We start from the raw sequence: 27,094 nt of genomic DNA, 5'->3' as shown, positions 1-27,094 counted from the left end.
TTTTTAAATTCAGAGTAAAGAAAAGCCCAAATACCATTAAATAGTTACTCCATATGGTACTAGATTCAGAAGCACAGAAGTCTGTCTTAACCGTCTATCATACCATCATATCTTGGGGAACATTCCAGATAACGACAGAGAATGCTTCTTCCTTTATTCCATTGAATGTATGTCCAGACCTTGACCGAAGGACAAGCGGGTCTAATCTTTCACTATTACAAACAGTGCTCTAATCACACTGTAGCTGCCCAGGTTCTTCTGAAGTGCTTAGTGGGGAGGGAAGAAGGGCACCCTGGAGTGAACTCCCTCCTAAGTTGACCCTAGAGGAGTGTGAAGGCAGTGGCACACCTGCTTTGGGTATCCTCAGCCCAGTGGGGTTTGTAAGAGGGTTATGAGCCCTAGGGCTTGGGAGGCCCCTCCCAGTCAGCGGTGGCTTCTAGCACTGTGCTACTCACACCTGCCCTGCCTGCCTTCCTCCTAGACCTGGCCTTCGGCTCTGTGATCACTGTGAAGAACCTGCGGATGGCCATCGGCTATCTCCACTCCCACAGGCACCTCTATCCTGAGGGCATTGGCGCCCACCAGCAGCAGGTCCGTGAGCCTCTTCTGCACTGAACCCGCCATTCCCGTTCCTGCCGCCTGCCCTTTGCTTGCGCTGTTTCCCCTGCTTCCTGTGCCTCTTCCTCTTTGCCGTGGCTAACACGGCTTCTTTAGGCTTCAGCTTAGCTTCAGTGTTCTCCTCTGACCACCATGATACTGGATTCCCTGACACTGGATTAGGTGCCAGGGCCAGGGTTTGAAGCTGCAACCTAGGTACATGCCCTTGACCAGGAATCAAACCTGAGACCCTTTGGTGCATGGGCTGACACTCTAACCACTGAGAAACACCAGCCATGGCTTAATTACCTTTTAAAATGCACTAAATCCTCTCTGTTACACAAGGTATCATGGTTCTTCCTTCTTGTGGGAAAAGTCCTCTCAATGCAGAAGGAAGGAGAGAATCTCAATGCTGAGTCCTGCTGGGAAACGTGGTCCCTTGGGTTGGTGGCTGGGGTTCAGAAAGGCTTAAGCAATGTTGGTTTGCTGTTGATTGTCCTGTGGCTGGTTGTGCTGATAGTGATGGTCTCTTCCCTCCTCCTTCCTCCCCCCACCTCCACCTTCACCCAGGTCACCACCTATCTGCACAAAGACTATAACAACCTGTGGATTATCAAGAAGCAGAATACAGACTCAGGTAATGTGGTGGGGAACTGATGCTTCTTGTGTGATTACTTACTGTCAGTCCTCCACATTTCTCCAGAGAAGGGTAACAAGATGGGCTTTCCTGAGCATTCTTTGACAATGTGCTTACTATCTCAGTTATCCTTTCAACAGTTATTTATTGAGCACCTGCTAGTTCAAAATGCTATTGTCAGCTTAGGGGATTAGCAGTGAGCAAGACAGATATGATCTCGCTCTCAGAGCTGCATTTTGAAGACAGAGAGCAGGACCAAAGCTCAGAGTTGATCTAGAGGATTACCTGGTCATGCCACCAGGGGCTGGTGAATAGCCCCAACTGGGGCACATGCTGGCTGCTCTCATTTCTAATTTAGAACACGCCAAGCATTGCAGACCCTAGCATATGGTGCAGCTCCAGTTGTCTTGATATGATAGTGTTGCTGCCTATTGGTCATCCTTGGACTGGGCTGTCAGTTGGAGATCTGAGGGTCTGCCAGCCCTGTGCTGGGCCTGTCTAGGCTGCTGTCTGGTGCCTCACTCAGTGCCTGCTAGTCTGCTTCTGCCTCACCGGCCAAAGCTGCTCTGAGGCACACCTGTTGGGCTCTCAGGGCCTATGACATGGGCTGTATCTGGATCTTGCTTTTTTGGTCAGGCAGCTAGCTACCTGCAGGCTATGCCTTCTGCTGCAGCTGCGAGAGAATAGAGGGCATCTCCCACTCACCTGAGCCCCTGCAGATTGTCCTGTGCCACAGGCATCCTCTGTGACTCCCCAGCAAACACCACCTGGCTCAGCCTGTCTCAAGTCAGCTGCCCCTGAGCCTTTGTGGGGGAAGGGGCAGATGATCATCTGAATTCACCTTCTTTGTTCCTTTCCCCACTCCTCCTCTTGCTGTGGTTTTTGGATCAGAATATGGCATACACAGTCACTGTCTTTGCATCCTATTCCTCAGTAATATGAATTATGATACTCTTGGGCAGGATCTATGTCTATACCTTTTTAGTACTGGTATTGATTGGGTTTTTATTCAACAGGCCACACTTAAGTGGTCTATCACAATGAGGTGTTAGTGAGGGGAGACCAGCTTTACTTTGAAAGTCATGTGGGCCTAGCCGAATCTTTGAACATCCCTGGTCTGTTATTTCATTGTGGCTTGTAGGTTAAAGTAGCTGCATTTCACCCGGGCAACTTGTGAGAAGGCAGTGTCTGCAAGCACTGTGGGCGGTGGGCACTGTGGCACTGAGGTCGTTGAGACCTTGATGGCTATAAATTTATATGAAGTAAATTTATATGAAAGAAAAATTCCCTCCCATTGACTTTTTTTTATGTCATCTTGCTAGTTAATTTTTTTTAATTTATTTTTTAAAAAAATATTTTTATTGACATCAGAGAGGAAGGGAGAGGGAGAGAGAGAAACATCGATGATGAGAGAATCATTGATCGGCTGCCTCCCGCACGCCCCTACTGGGGATTGAGCCTGCAACTGGGGCACATGCCCTTTATCAGAATCAAATCCGGTACCCTTCAGTCCGCAAGCCAATGAGCCAAAATGGCTAGGGCTAAACTTTTTAATTGAAAGAGACCTTAAGAGTCCACATAGGAGTGGGAATCTCTGTAGTTAAGTTCTCTGATTCACTTGAGAGCCATGATTTGTGCTAGTAAATTTGTCTTCTTGACCTGGAGTGTTCATGACTCACTGTTTGGGATGGAAATTTGCAAGAATTCCTCTGTGTTGCTGTGATTACTGCTGATTCCTTTTCCATCGTCATCACCTTTCTAGATCCTGATCAGTTTTGACTTCTAGACGATACAGAAGTACAGCTGACTCCTGAACAATGCAGGGCTTAGGGGCACTGGCCTCTTGCGCAGTCAGAAAGCCATGTATAACTTTTGACTCCCCCAAAACTTAACTACTAATAGCCTACTATTGACCAGAAGCCTCACCAATAACATACTCAGTTGGTTAACACATATGTTATGTGCTATATATGTTATAGACTGTATTCTTAGAGTAAAGTAAGCTAGAGAAAAGAAAATTATTAAGAAAATCATAAGGAAGAGGAAATACATTTGTAGTATTTATTTTAAAAATCCATGTGTAAGTACCTGCTCATTTTAAACCTATGTTGTTCAGGTGTCAACTGTAGTCCCTTTTTTCATCATTATCTTTACCTAAGACTTAGCAAGTATATTGCCAGGAACAAGATAATCACTGGCAAAATGTGCAGGGTTTAACATTTGATTTTTGAGGAGAGCTTGGAAATGGTAATTTGCATGGAATTAATTTTTGGAAGACTATTTTTTTTACTACTAAAAGGAAAATCGTAGTACTACTTGCCTTCCCAGCTTAAAAATCTTCCAGTGGGGGCTTCAGTGCCTGTCAGAGATGGCCATATTTCTCTCCTGGCCCCACTGTTCACACACTCGTCCATTCCCACCCTTCCTGCCTGCCCCCTTAACCACAGGAGACCATCAAATGAGTTTTGCTCTTTCACACTTCTGTGACTTTCCCCCACTTGTTCACCTGGCAAAATTCTCCCTCTCCTTGAAGAGTCTTTCAAACGTTATTTTGGGACACACCCTTATCCAGTCCTCTGAAACAGTCGGGGCCTTTCTCTCTGGGCTCTCTGTCTCCTGACAGCATCTCTAGCACCTGCCCGGCACTGTAACTCCCAGTGGGCCCTCAGTCAGTACTGGCCCGGTGAGCGAATGGTTTCAGGTACCAGTGCTTGTTTCTTCTTGGCAGATCCCCTAGACCCCTCATTCCCAGTGGAGTTTGTAAGACATGGAGACATCATTCGACTAGAACATAAAGAGTAAGTAAGTTTGCTCTTTGGGATAAATGAGTGGTATGGGCACCAAAGGTAAGGAGTTGTTTTTAAGCTGGAAATGAACAGAAGTCAGGTTTGAACAGGCTCTGGCAAATGGAACAAGCTGCTGGGGGAGGACGTAGAGCCGCGTTAGGAAGGTCCGTGAAATAAGCAGATGAGCCTGTGCCTACCTAATTTGGCTCTGAGGAGCTTTGAAGTTTGAAGGTATCTTTCAGCTTCCCTTTTCTTAGAGGACAGAAGAAAAAATTTCAGTTGCCCAAGCTGCTTCTTAAGTGACTACCTTTAGAAAGATGTAAACATATTTCCAAGAATATGGCAAATTAGTTTATTTAACCAATGTTCTCCTTGAAAATGACTAATATGAAAACTGGAATAAAAATATAAAACTGGAATAATATAAGAACATCTTCTAGAAAGCATCAAAGAGCTGACAAGATAGTAAGGAGTTACCAAGCCAAAATCTAAATGAAAGGGGGATCTGAGAAAAAGGGGAGACACTGTAGCCACTTCTGCCATGATCCCACAATCTTGAGTGTTGAACTTTGGTTTGGACTGCCTCTTGAGAGATGGAGTTTTAAAGTCAAAGTTCTAGGTTCACCCAAAGTGGTAAGTTTACTAAGTGATCCTTCCCCCAAATTGGGAGCCCCAAAAGGGTTAGGGTTGGGTAAATTTGCCCTGTCCACATGTACTCTGGAAATGTTACTTTGGTGCTGAGCAGAGTGTGCTTGGGAGGGGTGAAGCGGGGGTTGGGAGGCTCTGTCTCTGGTGCCTGAGATGTTGTAACTACCAGTTGATCCTCACATGGGTTTGCAGCCCAACGTTATTTCACCCGGATGGTCTCAAGAGCTTCAAGCCAGGAATTTAAATGCACATAATCCTAGATTGGTAATGTTTCCTAGCAGCCTGGTGAAAGGCAAATTAAGACAGTTGTGCCTTAAGACAGTTCTCTCTTCTAACTTCTAAATCTTTTTGGGAAAAACATTGTCACCTATTCTTATCAATGGTTTTTTGGTGACAGTGAATAATAACTAAACAGTATAAATAACTAAACACACAAGGAATAGGTCCCCACATGCAAGAATAAGCAGGAACAATACATAGCAGAAGCAGCCCTCAGAAGTTTCATATACTAGAATTATCAGATACAGATTTTTTTAAAAAAATCAGAATTTTATATATATAGAAAAGCTATGAGAGTTTTCTGGTGAGTATGATTATGGATACTTAAAATTTTAATTTCATTATTAAATAATTTTTATTTTTTAATAAATTAAAATTTGTTATTAAATTTATTTTTGAGAATTTCCAGAATTTTTATAATGAACATCTATTTCTTATTATGGATTAAAGTAAGCACAAAGTAAATAAAAGCTAAATTAAACCCCTATATTCCATATAGATCCCCACTTTATAAAACTGGTGGTGGGAGTAGAAAATAGATAGGAGAGAGAGGTTTACTATCTCGGGGATATGCAGATTATAGATTTTAATATTCTTCTACCCACACCTGCAAGCTAAGTGCTTCAAAGCCACCAAATGTGTTGTCACTACCTCCACCCGCACCTTCCACCTGAAGGTAGCCCCTTTCTTGGCACACAGTCCAGTACTCCTACCATTTGTCCCTCCTGGTTTAAGCAGTTCTCCAGTTCTCTAGGTATTTCTTGTGAGTAAATAGTCAAGGAGTTCCTGATGCGCTGAATTTCATATTCAGGTTCTTTTTAAGATCTGAACAGGTGACTCTAAGTATCCTTTGTTAAAGAAGAAACAACACATCTCTTTTCTTCCAGATAATGGAACTTCTCTCTTCTAACTTCTAGGACCTCTCGGAACTTGCACAGTCACTATCATGAGGCCCCCCTGACCCGGAAGCACTACCAGGTCACTGGCTATGGCATAGTAAGTGAGCAACTGGAGTGTGCGCAGCCTGACTCAGGGCCATATGGCGGAACACATCCTCCCCAGAATTCTGGCATTTTCCTAAGGATGGAGGCTGTACAGGGACTCAGCATTTGGGAAAAGCAGCCTGTGAAGTCTGTCTGTTTCCATCTCTCTCCTCCCATAATAACCACGCCACTTTTATGTTCTGACACTTAATAAATGTCAAATATGAATACTATGTGGGTCCCTTTTAAATCGACATTGGATGTAAACGCCACAGACCCACAGTGTGACCCCACATGACTATGTACATTTATCCTTTGCCAGGTCCCAAATCCCTGTTTGCCTTGTTTTTAAGGATTACTTCCCTCTGCAGAGGGATATTCACATTGCTTTTGGATTTTTACTACCTTGGGTGATGTAGTTCATAGAGGAAGCTCAATGAATACTTAGGGCTTGGACAGTAATTTGAAAACAAAAACAAGCGGGTAACTAGACTTATAACTATCAGTTACGTTCCCCTCCAAGGGCTTTGGTGCATCAGTAAAAATTCTGGGTTTCATAAAATGGATTTTCCAACCCTGCTTGCTCATCCCAGTGTGTGCTAGAGCCAAGACTCTGAGCATCACCTTTTTCTTGTGGGTATCTCCCGAGGAGAATTAGGCACAGTTGTCTTAATTTCCAAGTACAATGTCCAGGCCAGACCTTTCTGGCTTAGCTGAATGGGTGTCCATATGGCCAAGGTCATGGATTCAAATGGCCCAAATCGATTTCTGTTGGCTCAGGGTGATGTCTTGAGTTTGGCTTAAGGGCAGAAACATCTATTTGGAATTTAAACTCTTGTCCTATGAAGTGCAGGCTTGGACATCAGATTCCAGGAGTTATATTAACTTTCTTGGTTGAATAGTGAGTGCTGGAGCAGTATCCATCACTTGAAATATTTCCAGGCCCTTTTGTTCCCTTCCCCACCTCAGTCATTGAGGTCAGTTTAGTCTTTGTAACATGGGGGCATCTGAAATGTCTTCTCTAAAGTCATATTATTTTCTTTGCATTTTTTCCTTGCCTTATGTGTTAGAATGGGACAGGGGACTCAAATGATTTCTGGCGGATTGAGGTTATAAACAGAAAATTTGGAAACCGGATCAAAGTGCTGAGAAGTCGAATTCGCTTCATTCATCTGGTCACAGGCTGTGTCCTGGGCTCCTCGGGAAAGGTTCTGCCCAAGTGGTGAGTCTCTGGGGTTTTGATGTTCCAGTTGAGGCTCATGCTGTTCCTTTCTCACTACAAGTATTCCAGAAGATTCAGTCTGCCAGTTGTCAATGTTCACCTAATGTTTGCTTATTTTGAGTGGTAGGTGGAGGGAGAAAAGCATCAGGTGTGTTGTAGAGCACAGAGTTCCAGAGTTCCCCTGGTGTTTTATGTGCTCTGATAGTTGAAGGTTTGTACATGTGCAAATGTTTGTACTCTCTGGATCTATCTGTCTCTCTAAAATGGGAATACTGTGTGCTAGAATACTCCTAGGATAGCTCAAGGTTGAAAAAAGCATGGCCACTGGGTTGAAAAGAGAGGGGTTCCATGGACGTAAGGGCAGTTAACAGTGCTCTCTGGTGAGTTTCAGGTCTTCTGAGAGACATCTGTGACTGTTTTTCACAGGGGCTGGGAGCAGCTGGAAGTTACTTGCACTCCGTACCTAAAGGAAACCCTCAACTCCATCTGGAATGTGGAGGACCACATCAATCCCAAGTGTGAGTGAGGTTACTTCCTGGGCTGCCTCTTACGGGAAACAAACCTTTTAGACTGCTGTTGCTATATCTTATTGTTTCCACTTTCTTCCTTTTTAAACCTAATCTCTTCATATGAGTTGTCTAGAGAGGCGGCTCCTTTTGCTTCCCATCCACTTACACTTTCTCTCCTTGAAATGACCAGTGACCTCACTCGAGGCCAGAGCTACTTGTCTCTTCTCATTTTCCTTGTCTTTTGCCAGATTGGAATCTTTTCTCCGTGGCCTCTGTAATGCAGGTCTGTCTTGTCTCCTTCTGGGCTCTTCTCCCTCCTGCACTATGGGCACCTCCCACCCTCAAGGCTTAGAGTAGGCTGGTGCTTTCCCTCTATGCCCTTGTGCAGAGCTCCTCCGCTCCCCACATCCAGCCAACACGTTTACAGAAAGTGACAGCCACAGCCCTGGCCTGGGCCCTGGATCTATACTCCCAGGCTCCAGTGTGACATTTCCACATTAGTGTCATCTTCAACTCAGCGAATCTTTGGATTCATTGCCCGTTCTCTTAGACTGCCCTCTTCTTGCTTGATTTCTTTTCTCCCTGCTTCCCATTTCATTCTTTTACCACCTAATTTAACCAACCAGCTAATTAATTACCTAAATAAACTCTTTTTTTTTTAATCCTCACCCAAGGTTTTTTCTCATTGATTATTTTTAGAGAGAGTGGAAGGGAGAAGGAGAGATGGAGAAAAACATCCATGTGAGAGAGACAAGACACATTGATTGGTTGCCTCACCAGGGTTGGGGATTGAGCTCCCAAATGAGGTATGTGCCCTTGACTGGAATTGAACCCGGGACCCTTCAGTTCGTGGACCAGTGCTGTATCCACTGAGCCAAATCAGCTAGGGCTTAGCAACTCTTTATTGAGTATGACAGAACCATGTGGGGCCCTGGGGAGATATTGGTGAACGAGATAGACTTGGTCCCTATCCTTACAGCCCTTCTGCCTAGCAGGGAGGGCAGCTGTGCCAGTACCGAAATGAAGGGTGACTGGGCTGAGAGCTGCCAGAGCACCCAGGCCTTGTCGTCTGTTGCCTTTGTATTTCTCAGAATGCCTGATGAGTGCTTAATACAAGCTGAAGGAATAATCAAGAATTGGGCCAAGTTTTCTTCCATCTCCCCAACACTTTCACCTACTTGATAGTCCGCTTGTCAGGAAAGCTGCACTCAGACTCTGGCAGCTGTGTGGATGCATGGACAGCTGTGAGAGCGAAGGTGTGACAAACGTTTCCTACTCTGTCATTTCTTTTTCTAGTGCCGAACATCAGCCTGGACGTGCTGCAGCCCAGTTTTCCTGAGATCTTGCTGGAGTCCCACATGGTGATGATCCGGGTAAGAGGGCCCCCTCCCATTTGGTGTCTTCTCTAAGAGCTCCGGGCCATCCACAAATTCAGATCACAAACCAGTAGCATCCACTGCCCCCTTGTGGAGGACTTTGAAAGTGTCTTCACTTACTGGTTGAGTTGGTCTTTAAAGGCATTTCTGTTTGTCACAGAGTGATGGTGGTGATGAAGATGATGACACCAGTGAAAACTTATGTAGCTCTTATGTGCCAGGCGCTACTCTAAGGGCTGTACACATACTAACTCATTTAATACTTACTACAATCCTACGGAGATTATAGAGGAGGGGACTGAGGTACAGAGGTGAATACCTTGCTTAGAGTCACACAGCTAAATGTGGGAGGTGGATCCAGGCTTCAAAGCCAGGCTGGCAGGCTCTCTGAGTCCGTGCTAGTCCCACTACCTTCCTCTGGCTCGAAGTGATTGTCCAGGCTGTTCAAGTGGCAGAGCCCTGAAAACCAGTGTCCTTGGTTGAAGAGTGACAGTACATTCCATCATAGGAAGTTATGATCAATTAAAATGAAGAGCTCATTTGAGTGTGTTGTTTACACGCAGCATAAAATCCCAACCATGAGCCACTCCTGTTGCAGACAAAGACAAACCATTAGGGTACACGGCCGATTCTTTTTAAGGTTTTTAAGACTCATTGCTTGTGCTCTGTATCATTAGTAACTGACAGCAGTTGTAGCATCAGAGGTTTAAAAACAATTGAGAGAGGAAATCCTTAAATTGAGCAATTCTACCCACTAGCTTAAATTCTCCCCTGTGGTTGGAAAAACCTTGCTACAGTTTTGATGTTTAGGGGAAACCCCTTTACTCTGGTTTAGGGAGAACCGGTATTCTGTAGGAACAGTGTTGAAGAATCACTGTTTCTCATCCCACAGGGTTGCAAAGAGGTGTAGCAGTTGTTACTTCCCCCTATGAGCCGATGGCAAGTGGACTTCCTGGAAGTGATTATGGAAGCAGTATCAGTAAATACAGTTGACTTAAACCACCAGATTAAATTTAAAAATTCAAATTTTGTCATTTCTGCACTTTGGCAGGTGATGAGTTGATAGCAAGCAATCTCTGGGTCACTTCCTCTCTGCCTCTCTGCTTGTAGCTGTCACTTTGGCTTGATGACATAGTTGTTTTCAATACGTGTCTGTCAGTCCAAGTATCATTCTGGGTCTAGGTAGAATTTTAAGACTAAGTCTAACTAGTCTTATTTCCTCTTTCATCATTGAAGAGTTAGAGTCCAACAAGAAAAGGGACATTTATTTTATTATTGAAGAGGAAGAGTCCAAGAAGAAAAGGGACATAGGGGACTTACTCAGCCGATGTAGAGTCAGAACAGGGAGAGAGACCACAATAGTCTAGATCACAGAAAGTGCAGGGGAGAGGGGGGTGGGCCTAAGGCTGGCGGGAAAGGCTGCCATGCCTAGTGAGGTTAGCTGGATTAAGCCCGCTCTAGGTTTTAAGCAAAGAGAATAATGTACAAATGCATATGCCTATACTGGTTACAGATTTTTCCTTCCTTCAGTTTCTTGGTTTAGTAAAGGAGCACATTTCTCAGAGTTTAATGTAGTGAGTAGGATGCCCTTGGATTATTATGGTTCTGGCTGGAGTCCCTGCATTTGGGGCTGGACTGGACTGGTTTGAAGGAATTGTGTTCCCTCAGCAGGTGCTCTAGGGTTCAGAATGATTCATTCTTCATTCTTCATTCAGAGGCCCTTCACCTGGCCATGGTGGTTCACTGGTGGGGCAGCTGGGCCCTTTGACCCTGGAAGAGCAACCCAGCTACCACGTGGAGGCCTGCAAATGACCCCAACTCCTCAAGTAGCTGGATGAGTGAGGCACTGGATGGTGGTTCACTGAATCAGCCCTTCTGGACCTTTCTTGGGCTAGACCAGTGGTTCTCAACAGAGGGTGATTTTGCCTCCCAGGGAATAATTGGCAATGTCTGCAGACATTTTTGGTTGGCATAGCTGAGGGGTAGGGCTGCTTCTGGCATCTAGTGGGCAGAGGTCAGGGATGCTAAGCATCCTACACTGCACAGGACAGCCCACACCAGAGACTTCTCCAGCCCCAGAGGCGGTAGTGCTGAGGTGGAGAAACCCTGACCTGGCCCAGAGCACCTGACTCCTCCTCAGGAAATGCCTTCTCAGTGGGCCCTGATGATGAGGCTGATGCCAGTCCTGGTGGTTAGCACCCAGGATCCTGATCCTTTTCCTTCCTGTTTAGTAAAGGCCGGGTTTTACCATGTAGACACAGGCTGTTGGATATTCTTGGCTGTTGATTAAAGAAGCGGAGTCCCTCGGGCTAAATGTGCATTCTCAACCGCAATAATATCACTTCCAGTGGGTAAAATGTGTTCTTGAGGGCAAACCTCCCTTAACTTTGTAATGTATAAAGCACAGGTATTCATCTGTAATAATAAAAGCGTAATATACTAATTAGACCGGACAGCCGAACGACCTTCCGGACATCATTCCAGATGTCCTTCTGGACGAAGCTGTGGTGGCGGGGGCCAAGGCAGAGGTGGTTAGGGGTGATCAGGCAGGCAGGCTAGCAGTTAGGAGCCAGCGGTCCCGGATTGTCAGAGTGTACAGGCTGGGCTGAGGGACCCCCCACTCCATGCATGAATTTTGTGCACCGGGCCTCTAGTATAATATATAAACAGATTTATAGTATAGCTGTGATATTACAATGTCATGGTGGGAGGTGTTTAGAAAAAAGTCTGAAAAGTCGGGGAGGGGCAATAATTTAAAAAGTTGAGAACCCTGGTCTAAAGTAAAAATTTCAAAGTCCAGGAACTCATCAGCATTCCTGGGTTTGTGTTTGAAGTTGGTCTTCCGAGGGGACAAGTAAGTCAGCCCTGATTTTATATGCCCCCTCCACACCCTCTTGACACCTGTCTTTGGCCTGAAGATGGGTCTATGTTTTGTGCCCATAGGAAACAAGTCCCTCATTCCTCTCTCTCTCAAGCAGGGAGGTCTGACTGGACTGTCTCAGGAGGGAGTTGGAGGCTTGCCTGTTGGGAGAAGTGAGGTGATGGCATAGGCAGGTGGACAGTGACCCAGAGTGAGCACCTGGTTCTTCCTCAAGGGAGAGAGGAGGGAGGGCTTCTCCTGACGCTCGGCCATTACCAGAGAACCTGGTCCGCACACTTCTGTCCGCCCTCGATCTGTCTTGACCAGCTTTCCTCTGCCACTTTCCTGCAGGGGAACAATGGCCTCAAACCCAAGGACAATGAATTCACATCCAAACCCTGGCACTGGCCTATCAACTACCAGGTAGGCCAGAGGCTAGAGCTCCTCCCAGGACATGGAGCCAAGAAAGAGACTTGGTGGAGGTGGGGTGTGCTGGGTGACTGGGTGAGGCCTCACGCCTGGCACGGGGTGGCCAGGACGGGGCTCTGTTCTTCCCTGGTTCTGCCCTGCCTTCCCAGAGAGCTCACATTCTGAGCCTCCCGCCCAGGCTCTGTGTCTGTGAAAGGTGACCAGTCCCCTCGTCCTGGAACCTGTGCGGCAGGGATGAGCCAGGCCCCAGATCAGCAGTGTGTCCTCTGCTCCGCAGGGCCTGCGCTTCTCGGGGATCAATGACACGGACTTCCGAGTGTACCTGCTCGGCAACCCGGTGAGTGCCGCATGTGCCCGGTACACCCTCGGGCTGGGCCTGTGAGAGCGCAGCTCTCCTCTCACCCTCTTGTCTCACTTCCGTGCAGGTGGTTTGGTGGCTGAATCTGCTGAGCATTGCCCTCTACCTCCTCTCAGGGAGCATCATTGCTGTCGCTGTGCAGAGAGGGGCGCATCTGCCTGGGGAGGTTGAAGGTCAGGTCCCTGGGCCTCTCCCTCCCTGACCTGGCAGCTGGCAGGGAGCCTGCAGTCAGGGGAAGGCCTGCCTGCAGATGGGCCCCTCTTCCCCTTCTCCTTTGCTTTTTAAAGCTCACAGTCACCGAATGCCTGGTGCCGTGTTCAACACACATCCTCCCAAAAACCCTACAGGGTAGGGATCACTGCCCCATTCTATGGACTAGGAAACCAGGGCACAGGGGTTAAGGAACTTGTCCCAGGACATATGCTAATAGGTGACAGAGCTGAGGTTCAGACCCAAGCAGCCCGAGTTCAGAGTCTTCACTTTTAACCCCAGTGCTCTATACAGAGCTGCTGTCTTTTCTCTTCTGCCCCCTCTTGTTCCGTGGCCCTGTCTTCTAGTGGGGAGAGAGGAGCCCCCAGGGCACGGTCTGTGGGTTCCCATCCTAGTGCTGGTCCTGGTAACTTTAACTACCAGGCCACGGACCACAGCATCTAAGATATTCACCTGGGCTGCTTCGGCCTCTGCAGCTCCCTGTCTGAACAGCAAGAATCCCAGACTCCCTTCTATCCCACCTCCATCCTCCCCTCTGACTCACCTTGGCCCTGTCTGCCGCTGCAAACATTTGTGTGGCAGCAAAGATGTGGGCAATGGATGTTGGGGAAGATGTCTGTGGGTGTGTAGGATTTTGGTTTCTTTAGGGACGGTGCTGCCTCCGCTGGTGTTTGGCACCCCTGCTGTGGGTGCTGAGGCCTCACCGGGCTGGGTGGGTGGCGAGCAGGGCTCTTGAGAGCCAGCTGCTCCTCTCCTCTGCCAGCTGCTGGAGGTGTTGGGCTTGGTCCAGGAGAGGGAAGGAAGGCCCAGTAGGGGATGTGGCCTGTTCAGACACACAGCAAGGATGGGGCAGAGCTGGGCTGGAGCCCAGGATCTCCGCCCCTCCCTGCGCTGACTGGGGCTGTGCTCCTTGGGCAGGGCTGTCCCAGGTCCTGCTGCGAGGAGGCGGTCAGCTGTTGCTGGGCTGGGCGCTCCACTACTTCCCCTTCTTCCTCATGGGCCGGGTCCTCTATTTCCACCACTACTTCCCAGCCATGCTCTTCTCCAGCATGCTCACAGGTCAGACTGCCACCTGGACTGGGTGGAGGGCGGGCAGGGTGGGGAGGAGGCCGCCATGGAGCAGCAGGGCCATCTCCGACAGGCTGTGCCAGGTGTCTGTCCTCTCACTAGGCATTCTGTGGGACACTCTCCTGCGGCTCTGTGCCTGCGGCCTGGCTGCCTCTTCTCTGGCCAGCGGTGTCCACATGGGGGGAGTCCTGAGCCTGCTCCTGGGAACTGCCTACAGGTGAGCCTCCCCTGCACGTCGCATTGCTGCTCCCTGGCCTCACCCCGATGCCTCAGCCCTGGATGCATTTTAGAATCCCTGGGTACTCTCCACGGGTGCTGGTGCCTGTGCCCATCTTCAGACGTTTGATTCACTTGAGCCCAGTTTGGGCCTGTCAGACAGTTTTCAAAGCTGCCAGGTGATCCTAGCGTGCAGCCACGTAGGGGAAGCATGGGCTATCCTTTGCATTGTTTACTATGCCATTGGTTCCCAGCCTGGTACCACAGGCACGCCTGGAGGGGACCCCTCTTCCATCCCAGTGGCTCCCTCCTGGAGCAGTGCTCAGTGGGGTGAGGGTGTGTCCAGGGGTCCAGGGTGTGTGTGGCTCAGAATAACTGGAAGGAGGGTGTTGTTTGGAAAGCCACGCCTCTCTCCACCTTGCAAGTCTCACAGATCCCCTGTTGAGAGGCATTGGCCTGTAGGGGGCCGGGGGCAACATGAAAACGTGAACAGGGAACGGTGACCTGTGACCTGAGAGCATTTCCGCCTTTTGACGAATACTCAGGCCAGACAACCCACGAGCAGACCCCCTGACTGGTCTCTGTCCTTGGCCTCTGGGGAAGAGCCCTTTCCTGTACTGTCACTAAGTCAGCATCTATACGGTCACAGGCTACAGCCGCCCGAGGGCAGGCGAATTCAGGCAAAGCTGGGGCTGGCAGGGAATGGGTGTTGTAGGTGAGAAGATCTAAGGAGGCCGGCAGGAGGAGATGCATTTCAAAGATCTGTAGGGCAGTTGTCTGCTTGTCTCCACAAATGCCAACTACCTCCTTCTGATTCTCTCTCACAGCTTCTACCTCTTCCATCCTCTCGCTTATGGGATGGTTGGTCCCCTAGCCCAGGACCCCCAAAGTCCGATGGCAGGACTAAGGTGGCTGGAGTCATGGGACTTTTGAAGCCACAGCCTTAGTCCTGGAACTTCCTGGGGACAGCTAGCTGTGGAGCCAGTCCCTGAGCCCTCCCAGCTGTGGAGGAAGCTGCCCGAGGAGCCTGAGGAATTCACTCGCCTGTAGGACCAAGCTCTAGGAGCAGACCTGGAATTGAACCCAACACTAGAGAGCCACGGCTGTGTCTGCAGATTCCACTGCTGGGGATGGCTCAGCACCGAGGATGTCTCTCACGCCGCTGCCCCACATGTGCAACATGAGGAAGGATGAGTGTGCGAGAGTGGTGGGATGCGAGGTGAGGGCACGTTTGTCCAGGCACCTGTGGAATGTGGACTGTGGCTGCGGACAGCTGTGTCATAAACTCTAAGAGAGAGTCCAGGGCTACAGTAGTTTTTTTCTGGTATTTTTGTCACACTGGATTTGGTTTGTAAGTAAGACCCAGCAACAATTCTCTGACCTCCAAGAGGGATGAGAGCCTGGCCCCATCTTGGGACATCAGCAGTGGCAGAGCAGAAGGGACTGGCGAAGCTGTGCTGCCCTCCTCCTCACAAATAAACCAGTGCGCTGCATGCCCCTGAGCTGGTGGGTTTCCCGCAGCTGCTTCCCCGCATGGCTGCTGTTGGGACAGCTCCTGTGTGGCAGCAGGTGGCTGGACTTCCTGTCTGCAGTGGCCACAGCGAGGCAGCTGAGGACTCGCCACATCTGAAAATGTCACCCAATGAGATTGGCGGGAGGAATGGCGTCCTATCCTTGGCTACTCTGTGTTCCAAGGCCCTGGGGGTTAGAGGCGGTTTCTCGCTACCCATCCTTCCCTCTGCATCCAGCTGTGACGACAGGACAGATGCGTTCTCCTGGTGGCTGGCAGAGCCATTGGGCCCCTTGCTGAGCAGCCACGGCAGATGTGTGGCAGGGCAGGGGTCTGTGTGGTGCTGCGCGGGGGTCACTCACTAAGTGTTCCCTATTTTTACTTCTCAGTTCTCCCCTGCTGACACCCTCTACCACTCCTTTTCATTTCCCTTTCTCTGTGTCTCGGTGTCATCAATCTCTTCTCCCCCCCAAAGACCCGGAGCACCTAGAAATGCATTAAAGCTTCACCTCTCTTACTTTGAACCCAAGCAGGAAGCTCAGAGCTGTTCCTTTCACTTCCTCCCCAAATGAAAGGGATTAAGAAAGCCCTGGGGTCCCAACTGAACCAACCCGAGGCCAGCCTTCCGCCTGCCTCCCTCCTCCCAGTGCATGACAGAGTATTTATTTTGTCTCAGAGGACTGTGATGCTTCAAGGTTAATGCCCAATCTGCCACACTCCATCTTCCCTCCTCTGTAGCCCCTACCAACTCTGACAGGGTCAGAGCTCTTGAGAGCATCTTCGGAGGCGGTTGCCACGGAGACTGGAAATTGGTCCTGGGGACAGGCTGTGCTACCTACTGGGTGATGGGAAGGGAAGCTTCTGGCCATACTTGGACGTTGAGACCAACCATCATTAATGTTAATAGAAGAAATAGAGCAACATCAAAAGCAAGGCAGGTTTGTTAATTAGATCTGGGGCCTGATGACCTCCCTCTCCCAGGGCTGCAGCCCTTTTGACTTCCCCCAGCAGGAAACACTGCCTGTGTGCTGAGTCTGGGCTGCTTGCTTAATTGCATTTCTGGAAGGGAAGGAGAACAGGATGGAGAAACCTCTGCTTGCCCTTCCACCCTCCCCTCGCCCTCCCCTCTTCCCATCGGTGGAGTTGGTTTCTTCTGAGCTGGGTCAGGGCAGCCATGTGGGGGGCTCTCCTGGAGGTAGAATGCAGGAGTCAGCGCTTGGCTCTTAGTGAAGAACAACGGCCCACAGTGACATCCAGGAGGTGGCTGGTGTTCCCTGTGCCTCGTGTTTCCCAGTGGGGACTCGTTGGAAGGGAGGACTCTGAAGGAGTCAGCGGGGCAGCCACTCTGAGTGAGGGCGAGGAAGGAGGAATCGCAGGCAGCTCCCTGCCCATCTCTCTTGCTGATTTGGCCACACTGGGGCCAAGGGTTCCTCTGTCTCTTCCACTGATTTGCAAGGGTGGGAGAAGGAGACTTGTCTGCTCATTCCCTCTTCTTTCTCTTGCCCAGACTGGCAGACACTTCTCTGGGGACAAGGCCACATGGCTTGATGCAGCTTCAAGTGCTGCAGTTCTGTTGCTGGGAGATGCGGGGTGAGGGGCTGTGGGGTGGTGCTTTGAAATGGCCTCCAGCCCCCAGGAATTGGCAGAAATGTGTCCCACACACTTGCTGGTGGAGAAAGAAGACATTGGTTAGAAGACCAACCTCCAGCCAACTTCTTGAGCCACATTTTTAAAAAAAGTTTCCACAGGTAATCAGAGGTCATTTACTTTTGTAATAAATAGCTGTTATTTTGAATGCCATTGTTCTTGTTGCACTTAATTGAATCTGACTCACCCTCTGGCTCCTGGAAAGAGGAGAAGAATGTTTTTTATTTTCTTTTTTATTTCTTATTGTTGACAGTATTACAGATGTCTCCCACTTTCTCCCATTTTGCTCCCCTCCACACCCCCGTCCCTACCCAGGCCTTCCCCATACTATTGTGTTTTCAGTGTGAGAACCATTCTGTTGTGTCTCGTGTCTGGTCTGAGGCCATTCTAATTCCAGCAGAGGCCCTGGGCTGGGCAGGGGAGCCTGATTTTACCCCGGGGCATTTGGGCCCTCCCATTAATAAGGTTACCTGAGTAATGTTGGTTATATTGTTTTATATAAATTTATTTCAAAGGAACTAGGAAGCTGGACCTGATTTTTTTTTCTTTTAACTTGCCAACACCAATGTAGAAAAGTGGGAGAAAAGCAACAGTCCACGACTTCTGAGACAGCTGAGTGGCCCAGCATTGTAGCAAGTTCCATTCCGCCCTCATCTTGACAGGGGTTGTCTGTTTTCAGGAGAGATATTAAGGGTCCAAAGCAGGTGAGAGCTGATGTGTTGGACAGCAGATGGGGGGTGAGATGGGGAGGAGTAGCACTGTACTGTGAAGTTGGAGGCTTCTGGGCTAACTAACTATCCCCTTCTTAGGACCACCCTCCTCTTAGCTGGAGGCGGGGATGGCGGGCCATGCAGACCCTCAGGAGATGGAAAATGCTGAGGGCAGGTAGGTTAGAAGAGGACCAAACACTTCCTGGCTGGCACAGCTTAGTTTACCAAGTCCTGACATCTGTCACCCTTGTCCCCATAAAGGCCCAGTGAAGTCATTGCTGGTTTTGTCCCCATTCTACCCATGAGAGATTAAACTATTGACCTAAGGTCCCACGATGAGTGATTAGTGGAACTTGGCCTAGTCACCAGGTGGGCTTTTTCTGCTTCTCCAGCCTGGTCCTGGGGCTAGAAGCACCTTCCCAGAACAAGCTGGCAGACCTGGGTCCCTGGGGAGAAGGCCTGGGCCCAGCTCGGAGGTGTGCAGAGTCTGCCTGCTGCTTTGTACATTCTGCTTAACACATTGACAGCTCATCGGGGGCCCGGTGTTTCCTGGTGCACCCAGCCTCTGGTTTCCGGGAGGGAAAAAGCCCTGATTTGTAGCATTTGCCAATTCTCATGGTGTAAATACTCCTACCATGTCCTGCCTCAGGTTACCAACCTGATGCCACTGCAGGAGTTGGAAAGGTGCAGACACTGGGCTCTCACAAGCCATCTAAGGAGCCAGTTCCAATACACCCTTGACCCAGACCCAGTGACCTTGGCTTGGTCTGAACTATGGAGATAACATTTTGGTCATAATCCACTAACGTGAGGGAAGCCGTGGAGCATGGGGGCCTAAGGATGGGCCAGAGTGAGACCTGAGGCCAAATCCTGGGCCTGCCACTTACTATGATCTCGGGTTAGTTATTTAACCTCTTTGTCCCATTTCCTCAATGGTAAAAAGGGTATAATAAATAGTACCTACTTCGTAGAGTTATTGTGAGGATGAAAAGAGCTCATGATAAAAAAAAAAAAGATGCAAAGTGCCTTGTACAGTGTCTGGACATAAATGCTCAATAATGCTAGCTCTTTGTTATTAGTGGTGACTGATCCCAGTGACAGCACTGGCTCCAGAACAGTATCTGACTTCCTCGATTAGAACCTCCTGCCCCGATCATGGGCAGATGCCGGGCAGGGAGGGGAGCTCCTATGACTTTCCCCAGTCACTCAAATATGGATTTAGACCCTCCATCTCTGGTGGGAATGCTTGGTCCAGCCAGATCCTCGGGCCTTTTCTCCAGGGGAACAGAGGTTAGAGTGCACTCAGCCCTCCCCTGCCTCCTCCTGGTCCGAGAAAGGCAGAGGGAGTGCTGACTTCACCACCTACGTGCTAAGGCCATTAACGCATCAGACCCCAGGCCCTGTCCCACCGAGAAAGGAGGCCAGAGGGTCCCAGTGTAGACCATTGCCAGGACATGTAAACTGGGTGGAGTGGGAAACCTCCGAGGAGCCAGCTGGCCTGCAAGGGGCACTGGGCATCTGGGCACTGAAAGAAGGTAAAGGTCGCTTGAGACTTGACCTTCCCTGTGACCTGCTGTACCTGGCTGCAGGGCCAGGGGGTGCCATTCTGGAAGACTAGTCCCTGAGCACCCTGGCCTTCTCCCCTCAGCCTCCTGTCCCTTTGTGCTCCTACATGGGGCTCTCAGACTCTAAGACACAAGCCAGGCTGCCTTACAGCCTTGTTCTCCCTGCTCCAGCCCAGAGAGCTGTGCTGTGTGGAGAGACGGGGAGAGAGGACTAGGGGTACTCAAACTCCTGGGTCTTTGGAAGAGGGAGAGCAGCTGGACGGGTTCATCAGGCTCAGCTGGATGCAGGAAAGGCGAGTTCTGCTGAGGCGCTTCATCCGGATTCAGGGCCAGAAGGAGAAGTTCTAGAAGGCAGGGACTCAGGACTCCATGCCTAGCACAGGGCCGGCCGTGGAGCTGCAGCCTGACCATAACTGATGGCCCCAGAGCACCCGCCCCTCCTTCGTGTCGGTGAAAACAAAGGCGGTGGACCGAGAGGCTGGGTATGGAGACCCAGCCCAGCTGTACACTGAACACAGCTGAGGACACAGCGAAGTGGACAGCCTGAGAGGAGATAGGCTCAGACACTCCCAAATAATGAGAAATGGTGCGCAATGTGCCTGCTCCCCCAAATCTGGGCCACTAGAACTTGGTGGGGCCTGAGGAGCCTTCATGACTGAAACAGGAAAGTTTGGGTCTAATTGACAGGTGGCCAACTTTACACCCTGAATGGCAAGCCTGAGATTCTGGGCCTGAACTTCTATTTAATAACATACATAGTACTTCTATTTAATCTTTTAAAAAATCTATTAAAAATTGTGGGATGGCCCAGCCGGCGTGGTTCAGTGGTTGAGTGTCTACCTATGAACCAGGAGGTGACGGTTCAGTTCCTGGTCAGGGCACATGCCGGGATTGTGGGCTCCATCCCCAGTAGGGAGCATGCAGGAGGCAGCCAATCAATGATTCTCTCATCATTGATGTTTCTCTCTCTCCCTCTCCCTTCCTCTCTGTAATCAATAAAAATATATTTTAAAAATCATGGGATGGTAGACTGTTCGAGCTTAACTCCCTGAAAGTCCACGTAGGGAGATGCTCACAGTTGCTGCAGCTGAGACCTTACCCTGCCACGCAGAACTGGGGCTGGAGTTGGAGCCCACGGGTCTCTACCACGGAGTCTCGGGAAAACCCAGCCTGGCTGGAAAGGCTGCGGTGGGGCCCTGTCCCTAAGGGTGAGTGCCCCTGAGGAGTGGGGGTGTCTCAGATCCAGAACCAGGGCAGAGGGCACCCCTAGCCTCAGCCTAGTCGTACAGGTAGCGGCCCTGGCATCCCCCCTGGCCTGACCCTGGGGAGGAGGGGAGGAGACCCTGTGCCAAGAGGGGTGAGAACAAACGCTTCAGGAAATGTTTGAGAGGCTTGTGGAAAGGTGGCTCATGCAGAGCCTACCTGAGACAATCAAATTCAGTGCAGGCTCCATGATTTCTGTGCAGCTCTGAAGCCCGCACTGCCCCTGCCACCAGGTCTGGGCCAGAGCTTTGCCCAGAGACGTGCGCTTTGATGGCCGGAGGGGGCGGGGCCGTGGTTGCTTTAAAGCGCTCGGGGCTGTGCAGCGTGGGGCACTCGGAGCCGCGGGGCGCAGGGAGCTGCGGCCGGAGCAGGGTCCCCAGAAGCGCCAGAGAGGCCGGCAGGATTGGGGCGCCTCCACTAGGGCAGGGCTGCCAGGGGTGCGGAGTGGCCTCGTCGCTTCGGAGATGGCGCGGCACCTGCGGTGACGGTCTCGCTCCCCGAGGCTTCCAGCCTTGCGCCCCGCGTCCCTGGGCGAGCATGGAGCGCCCGGAGCCGGAGCTGATCCGGCAGAGCTGGCAAGCGGTGAGCCGCAGCCCACTGGAGCACGGCACCGTACTGTTCACCAGGTGAGGGTGGCCCTGAGCCAGGGCGGGCAGGGGACCTGGCCAGGAATGGGTTCCAGGTGGCTGGCGGCTCCAGAGGAGGGAAAGCTGACCGCTGCCTCCGCACCGGGCGCCTCCAGATGTGCGCCTCCAGATGTGTGCCCAGGAGCTGGCCCAGGACCCCTTCTTGCTTCCCGTCTTGCTTCCCGTGGCACATCCCTCCCAGCGAGGCTCTCGGGGCGGAGGGGGTCCTCTCCGGAACCTCCTTACACTCGGGCCAGCAGACACCACCCCAGGCGCTGGCCTCCTCCCGCCTCTGCTCCTCCTGAGTTTGTTCCTGGGATAGTAACTCCAGGGGCGCCCGCCGCTGCCAGTAAGGGAAACCGCCCTGTGGGGAGGGGGCGCTGGGTGCCTGGCTGGCAGAGCACAGGGTCTAGGTCCCAGGAAAGTGCACTTCCACCAACTAACAGGGGGATCAACCTTTCCCAGGAAAAGACCAGGCTAGGACAGAGAACCCCCAGGCGGGGGAGGACAGATGCCCGAATCTCACTGCCTGGAAGAGGGGTAAGGGGGTGCTAGCCCCTCAGGGGGAGGAGGAGGCAAATCTTCAACCTCGGCTTGAGGGTCTCTAACCACTCGGCCATCACAATGAGGCACGGTTTCCTTCCACCAGAGTTTTTCCTAAGCCAGCACAGAACGTCTGAGGAAGCTTTTGCAAACCCCAACCCCCAACCCCCCAGCCCTCCCCCACTGCCGCCCCCCAAAATGGAAAGAAATTCAGTTACCCAGAACCCAGATGCGCCCTCTCAGATGTGGCTGAGAGCTTCTGCTTAGTGTCTCCTGGCTTTCCCCTGCTGACTCAGGCCCCCTCTGTGGTTCCACACTGTGTGACCCTAGGGAAGCTCCTTAACCTCTCTGGGCTTTTGTTTCCTCCATAAAATGGGTAAGGAGTTCTTAATACTATTATTATCATCACTGGCCAGAGCCCCCTCAGACACATGCAACTAGGAGATTCTGACCCCAAAATGGGAAGGGTTGGGGGAAGAGAGAGAGAGAGAGCGCGCCTTTTTCCAGGCTTTCTGTTTGAGGATCCCTTCTTGCCCCAGTCCCCTCAACATGCTGGGTCCTATGAGTGGCCTGGGGACCCGTGTTCTTTCTAGGAAGGGGGTTCCGGCAAAGCTGGTGAAGGGGTCAGTACCAGGTTGGAGGGTATGCTGTCATTTACGGCCAAACCTCTGGCCCACCCCCACTCCCACGGTGGCAGCCAGGGCTCGCGGGGCTTGCTGGGGCTAACACCCAGGGCTGACGCGGGCCTCCCCCTGCAGGCTGTTTGACCTGGAGCCCGACCTGCTGCCCCTCTTCCAGTACAACTGCCGCCAGTACTCCAGCCCCGAGGACTGCCTCTCCTCCCCTGAGTTCCTGGACCACATCAGGAAGGTGAGGGGAAGGATGAGTTGGAGTGGCCTCCAGGATCCAGCAGGCGCCTTCCTGGGAGAGAATGAGGGACATGGGGTAGTGAAAATGACTGGTTTTCTGCCCCAGGCCTGGGCTTACTGCCCTCCTGCTCCTTGCCCTCTACGCTGAGCTGGACCCAGTCTGGGCCAGTCAGCCTTGTGCTCAGCCAGCTGGTCCCAGCTCTATCATTGCCCTGGGCCTCGTCCCTGGCTCCTTTGGGTGGTGCTGGCGCTCCTCTACTAGGGGCCGTCCGTCTGCCTGTGAAAACCAAGCTGGGTTTTCTTAGAGGCTCTCCCAGGGCCTTGCTTTCCCCTCGTCCCAGGCAGACAACACTGTCCCGCAGGCATGTTTAGGGCTTTGAGCCCCTCAGAGGCTTCTCTCACCATGTCGGCCATCACACATTGAACACCTACTGTATACAGACACAGGTTGCTTTCCATTTCTCATGACTCTCTTACCTCTAGTCGGGACCCCCAGGCTCTGGACTGTGGGTGTGAGCAGGGAGATGGCTCTGCCTGTCTCACTGCTACCTTGGCCTTGACAGGTGATGCTTGTGATCGATGCCGCGGTGACCAATGTGGAGGACCTGTCCTCGCTGGAGGAGTACCTGGCCGGCCTGGGCCGGAAGCACCGTGCAGTGGGTGTGAAGCTCAGCTCCTTCTCGGTGGGTAGAGGGGCTCCTTTCTCTCCTGAGCTCCTGACCTGAGGCCACCACTCTCTCCCGGTCCTCCCTTATCTCCCCCTTCCTATACCCTCACACGACTGGGCGAGGGACCTGCATCTGTTACACACGTGCTGTGTGATCCTGGTGCTGCCTTGACCTCTCTGAGCCTCCAACTTTTCTTCTCTGGAGTGACTTCTCTTAGAACCATAGAACGTCAAGGAGCCTGTGGGATTAGCTGGTCTGCTCAGTTTTCTGTTCCGTGTATAAGACCATCTCAAACCAACAATGATGCCCAATTTCTCTGGGCTCTTTGGGGTGGTCCTTCTGTTCCACGTGGTGTGGTAGAGCCACTCATGCAGTGCATTCAGCTGGAGCTCGGCTGGGGATGGAATGTCCAGGGTGGCCTGGCATCCTCGGGGTCTCTCTCCCTGTGGCCTCATCACTCGGTGGTCTGGCCCAGCGTCTGTCCAGCGCAGCAGCTGATTTCTAAGAGGGAGTGTTCGAAGAGGTCAAGCCCGGTGTGCAAGTGCTTTCCCAGACTCTGCTTGCACTACTCTTGCTAATGCCTCATCTGGCTAACAGCCCATGGGCCAAAGCCAGTTACACAGCTGAGCTCAGTGTCAAGGGGGAGGATCCCTACTCAAGGTGGGGTTCACTGGGGCACTGACGTGGCCGTCTACCACATAGGCCAGTCATCCTGCCAGATGGTAGGCACTGGAGGACGGGGCCGAGTTTGTCTGGCGCTCTCCATCTCCCGCGCTAGCACAGTGCCTGGTCTCCAGTGGACAGTCAGTAAATATTTGTGGAATAAATAAATCGTATTTTATTATGACTAAACACGAGAGCCATTATTATTGTTGAAGGCTTACTGTGCACAGATGCTATACTAAGCTTTTTATAGATGACCTCATTTAATCATTTCAACAACCCAATGAATCAGAACTTTTTTGTTTTACTTTCTTGGTTTAATGGATGAAGCAACGGAGGCTCAGAGAGGTGACATAACTTGCTCAAGGTCGCAGTTCATAAGTGGTGGAGTCAGAAAGTGAACTGAGGCCCAGCTGGTTACAGAGCCCGGGCTCTTCACGCCACGAGTGCTGCCTTGCCGAGGAGGAAACAGGCCTGTGGGCAATGGCTCTGCTTGGTCTGAGCTGGGAGTCCCAGGCAATGCCTCTGCCTCACTCCTTGGGTGGTTTCAAGGCTGGGAGTGGGGTGAAAGGCTTTGTTCACTATAAAGGCTCACTTTAAGGGGGAAAGTGGGTGGAGTGTGGTACCCAAGGACTGGGGCAGAATCCTGCTCAGAAAGCATGAACCCTGTGCAGGAGAGAGGAAAGGCCCAGGAGCCCATCCCAGCCCCAGGCCTCGGTTTTCTCACCTGTGGAATGGAGTGATGCCTTCCTGCCTTGGGAATGACAAGGTGCTCCTTGCCTCTGCAGACGGTGGGCGAGGCCCTGCTCTACATGCTGGAGAAGTGCCTGGGCCCCGCCTTCACACCAGCCGTGCGAGCAGCCTGGCGCCAGCTCTACGGGGCCGTGGTACAGGCCATGAGTCGAGGCTGGGATGGCGAGTAAGAGGCATTTTCTGCCCAGCAGCCTCCACCTGGTGGCCTTCATCTGTCTGTGTCTGTCTGTTGGTCTGTGTCTGGTGTAGCCTTGTCCCCTTGATGGAGCAGGACTGGGCCCCCGTCCCACCCCCACTTAAGTACAGAGGGGTGTGCCTTTCCTCTAGGAAAGGGCTTCTGGATTTCCCTGCACCCCAGTGGCTTCTTCCCTGCCTCCTTCTCTCCTCTGGTGTCCCCTCTTCTTCCGTGAGGAGAAGCAGCACTTTGGGGGCATTGGCGTCCCGGGTCCAGGGAGGTATTGGGCTTTGAGAGAAGGGGCTCTTCTGTCAGCCACCGTTCTGGGGTGAGCCTGGGCCCAGTCGGGGGGTGGGATGGCTGAGCTCAAGGCACCTTTTGAATGCTTTCCTCTCCCAGGGTGTTTGCTTTTCACAAGGAAAGGGAAGGACAGCTTTAGCCTTCATGGTGGAGTCACAGGCAGGTCATCAGGAGAACCGCTGAAGGGACAGGTGACATGGCTCGTGAGGGGCTCATCAGGGTCTCAGGGGCCTACTGAGATGTCACTGCAGTCTCTCCCCTCCCCTCACTCAGCACTGTGGTGGCAGCTCCCTTACCATCTCTCTGTAGGAACCAGCTAGCCAGCCAGGGTGGGGTGGGGCTGCGGAAGGCCAAGGAAGGAGGGACCACTTCATTCAGAGAGACCTGAGTCTGGGCAGCTCTTCCTCACCACCCACCCCAGCAGAGCCCAGGTCTCATCTCCTGACCCTCCTTTCTGCCTCTGCCTACACCCAACGGTGGGCCCTCAACTCCCCAGCTTTCATGCCCGGTGTGTGCCCTACTCAGGTGGGTGGATAGATGAGAAGGCAGTGTGAGAGGCCCTCTACCCTCGCCCTGAGCTGTCTGCACTTTATCTTTTGTTCTGTGCTGTGGTTGTGTAAACTCATGAGGAATAAACCTCTTCTGTGTGCCTCTCTGACCCTCTGGGACTGGTCTTTTCTTGGGTGTCAGCTTGTACGGGATGAAGCTGCAGAGTGATGGATGTAGGACAGGGCAGGAATTTGGGGTCAGGAGGGCCAATGTGAGAACAGGTAAAAAGAAGGGAGGGGCCTGGGGAAGCCAATGGTGGAGATGGAGCTAGGGGTCTGTGGTGGAAACTGCCTGGCAGGGCACCAAATCCAGTTCTTCTTCCACCTGGGCATAGAGCTGGACTACGTTTCCCAGCCTCCCTTGCAATTTGATGGGTCATATGACCAAGTTCTGGCCCATAGAATGTGTGGACATGTATGCTATTCCCAGACCTGGGCCCCCAAAATTCCTGCATGCTCCTCTGTGCTCTATCATTTGTCTGCTGGCTTGATGCAGACCTCACAGTGACCTTGAGGACCATGTGTTGAATATGGCAGAGCCACTAGGTGAAAGAAGCCTGGGTCCCTGAATCACTGCTTGGAGGAGAGAACCCACTATTCACAAGTGCCTGGTGGGGCCAGGAACTTCTCCAGGAGGTAGAGCAGGCACTCGCCCATTTTGAATTTTACAGGAAGGAGACATACACTACTATTGTGTTTGTACCATGATGCATTTTGGGGTTGGTTTGTTACAACACATGCCCATGCTAATTCAGATCTGAAGTAGGTCATTGGTCAGGGACCTGGGAGCGCCCACCTGCTGGTGGACAAGGTGAGGCCAGGGAGAGGAATGGGCCAGATGCCAAGACAGCAGCAAAGGGCACCAAAGACTCTGAGGATGTCTTGTAGATCCTACTTGGAGGGGAAGGTACCAATCCCAGGGCAAGGATTTTAAGGACAGTAAATGCGTTAACCTGGAATGTACATTGGAGTTGAAGGGCAGGTGTGTGTGTGTGTGTGTGTGTGTGTGTGTGTGTGTGTTTGGGAGGCTCAGGCAGATAGGGGTAGAGAGTTAGCAGGGCCTGGGGGGGGGGGAG

General features: G+C 51.5%; 2 protein-coding genes across 3 annotated transcripts in view; both read left to right on the top strand.

Annotated features, from left to right (window-relative positions):
- POMT2 (protein O-mannosyltransferase 2) overlaps positions 1 to 17,488 on the top strand; it is a 39,822-nt gene extending 22,334 nt beyond the window's left edge. Inside the window, exons 9-21 of one of the 2 annotated variants that reach the window (XM_006086952.3) lie at positions 482 to 591; positions 1,168 to 1,234; positions 3,963 to 4,032; positions 5,865 to 5,943; positions 7,001 to 7,152; positions 7,579 to 7,670; positions 8,958 to 9,034; positions 12,249 to 12,320; positions 12,604 to 12,663; positions 12,752 to 12,857; positions 13,813 to 13,953; positions 14,065 to 14,179; positions 15,006 to 17,488. In XM_006086952.3, coding sequence (XP_006087014.2) covers positions 482 to 591; positions 1,168 to 1,234; positions 3,963 to 4,032; positions 5,865 to 5,943; positions 7,001 to 7,152; positions 7,579 to 7,670; positions 8,958 to 9,034; positions 12,249 to 12,320; positions 12,604 to 12,663; positions 12,752 to 12,857; positions 13,813 to 13,953; positions 14,065 to 14,179; positions 15,006 to 15,111 — 1,247 coding nt within the window. In that variant the 3' untranslated portion in view covers positions 15,112 to 17,488. The remainder of the gene's footprint in view (positions 1 to 481; positions 592 to 1,167; positions 1,235 to 3,962; positions 4,033 to 5,864; positions 5,944 to 7,000; positions 7,153 to 7,578; positions 7,671 to 8,957; positions 9,035 to 12,248; positions 12,321 to 12,603; positions 12,664 to 12,751; positions 12,858 to 13,812; positions 13,954 to 14,064; positions 14,180 to 15,005) is intronic. The other variant, XM_014454222.2, reaches the window with a different exon arrangement.
- Positions 17,489 to 21,330: 3,842 nt separating this feature from the next.
- NGB (neuroglobin) lies at positions 21,331 to 26,093 on the top strand. The gene is made up of 4 exons (XM_006086948.3): positions 21,331 to 21,499; positions 22,801 to 22,912; positions 23,475 to 23,594; positions 25,031 to 26,093. The coding sequence occupies exons 1-4, from the start codon at positions 21,411 to 21,413 to the stop codon at positions 25,163 to 25,165; spliced, it is 456 nt and encodes a 151-aa protein (XP_006087010.1). The 5' UTR covers positions 21,331 to 21,410; the 3' UTR covers positions 25,166 to 26,093.
- Positions 26,094 to 27,094: the final 1,001 nt, after the last annotated feature.

This window comes from Myotis lucifugus, unplaced genomic scaffold (genome assembly GCF_000147115.1).
Source record: "Myotis lucifugus unplaced genomic scaffold, Myoluc2.0 scaffold_34, whole genome shotgun sequence".
In the NCBI taxonomy this organism is placed as follows: domain Eukaryota; kingdom Metazoa; phylum Chordata; class Mammalia; order Chiroptera; family Vespertilionidae; genus Myotis; species Myotis lucifugus.
This window is presented reverse-complemented; position numbering and strand designations above follow the sequence as displayed.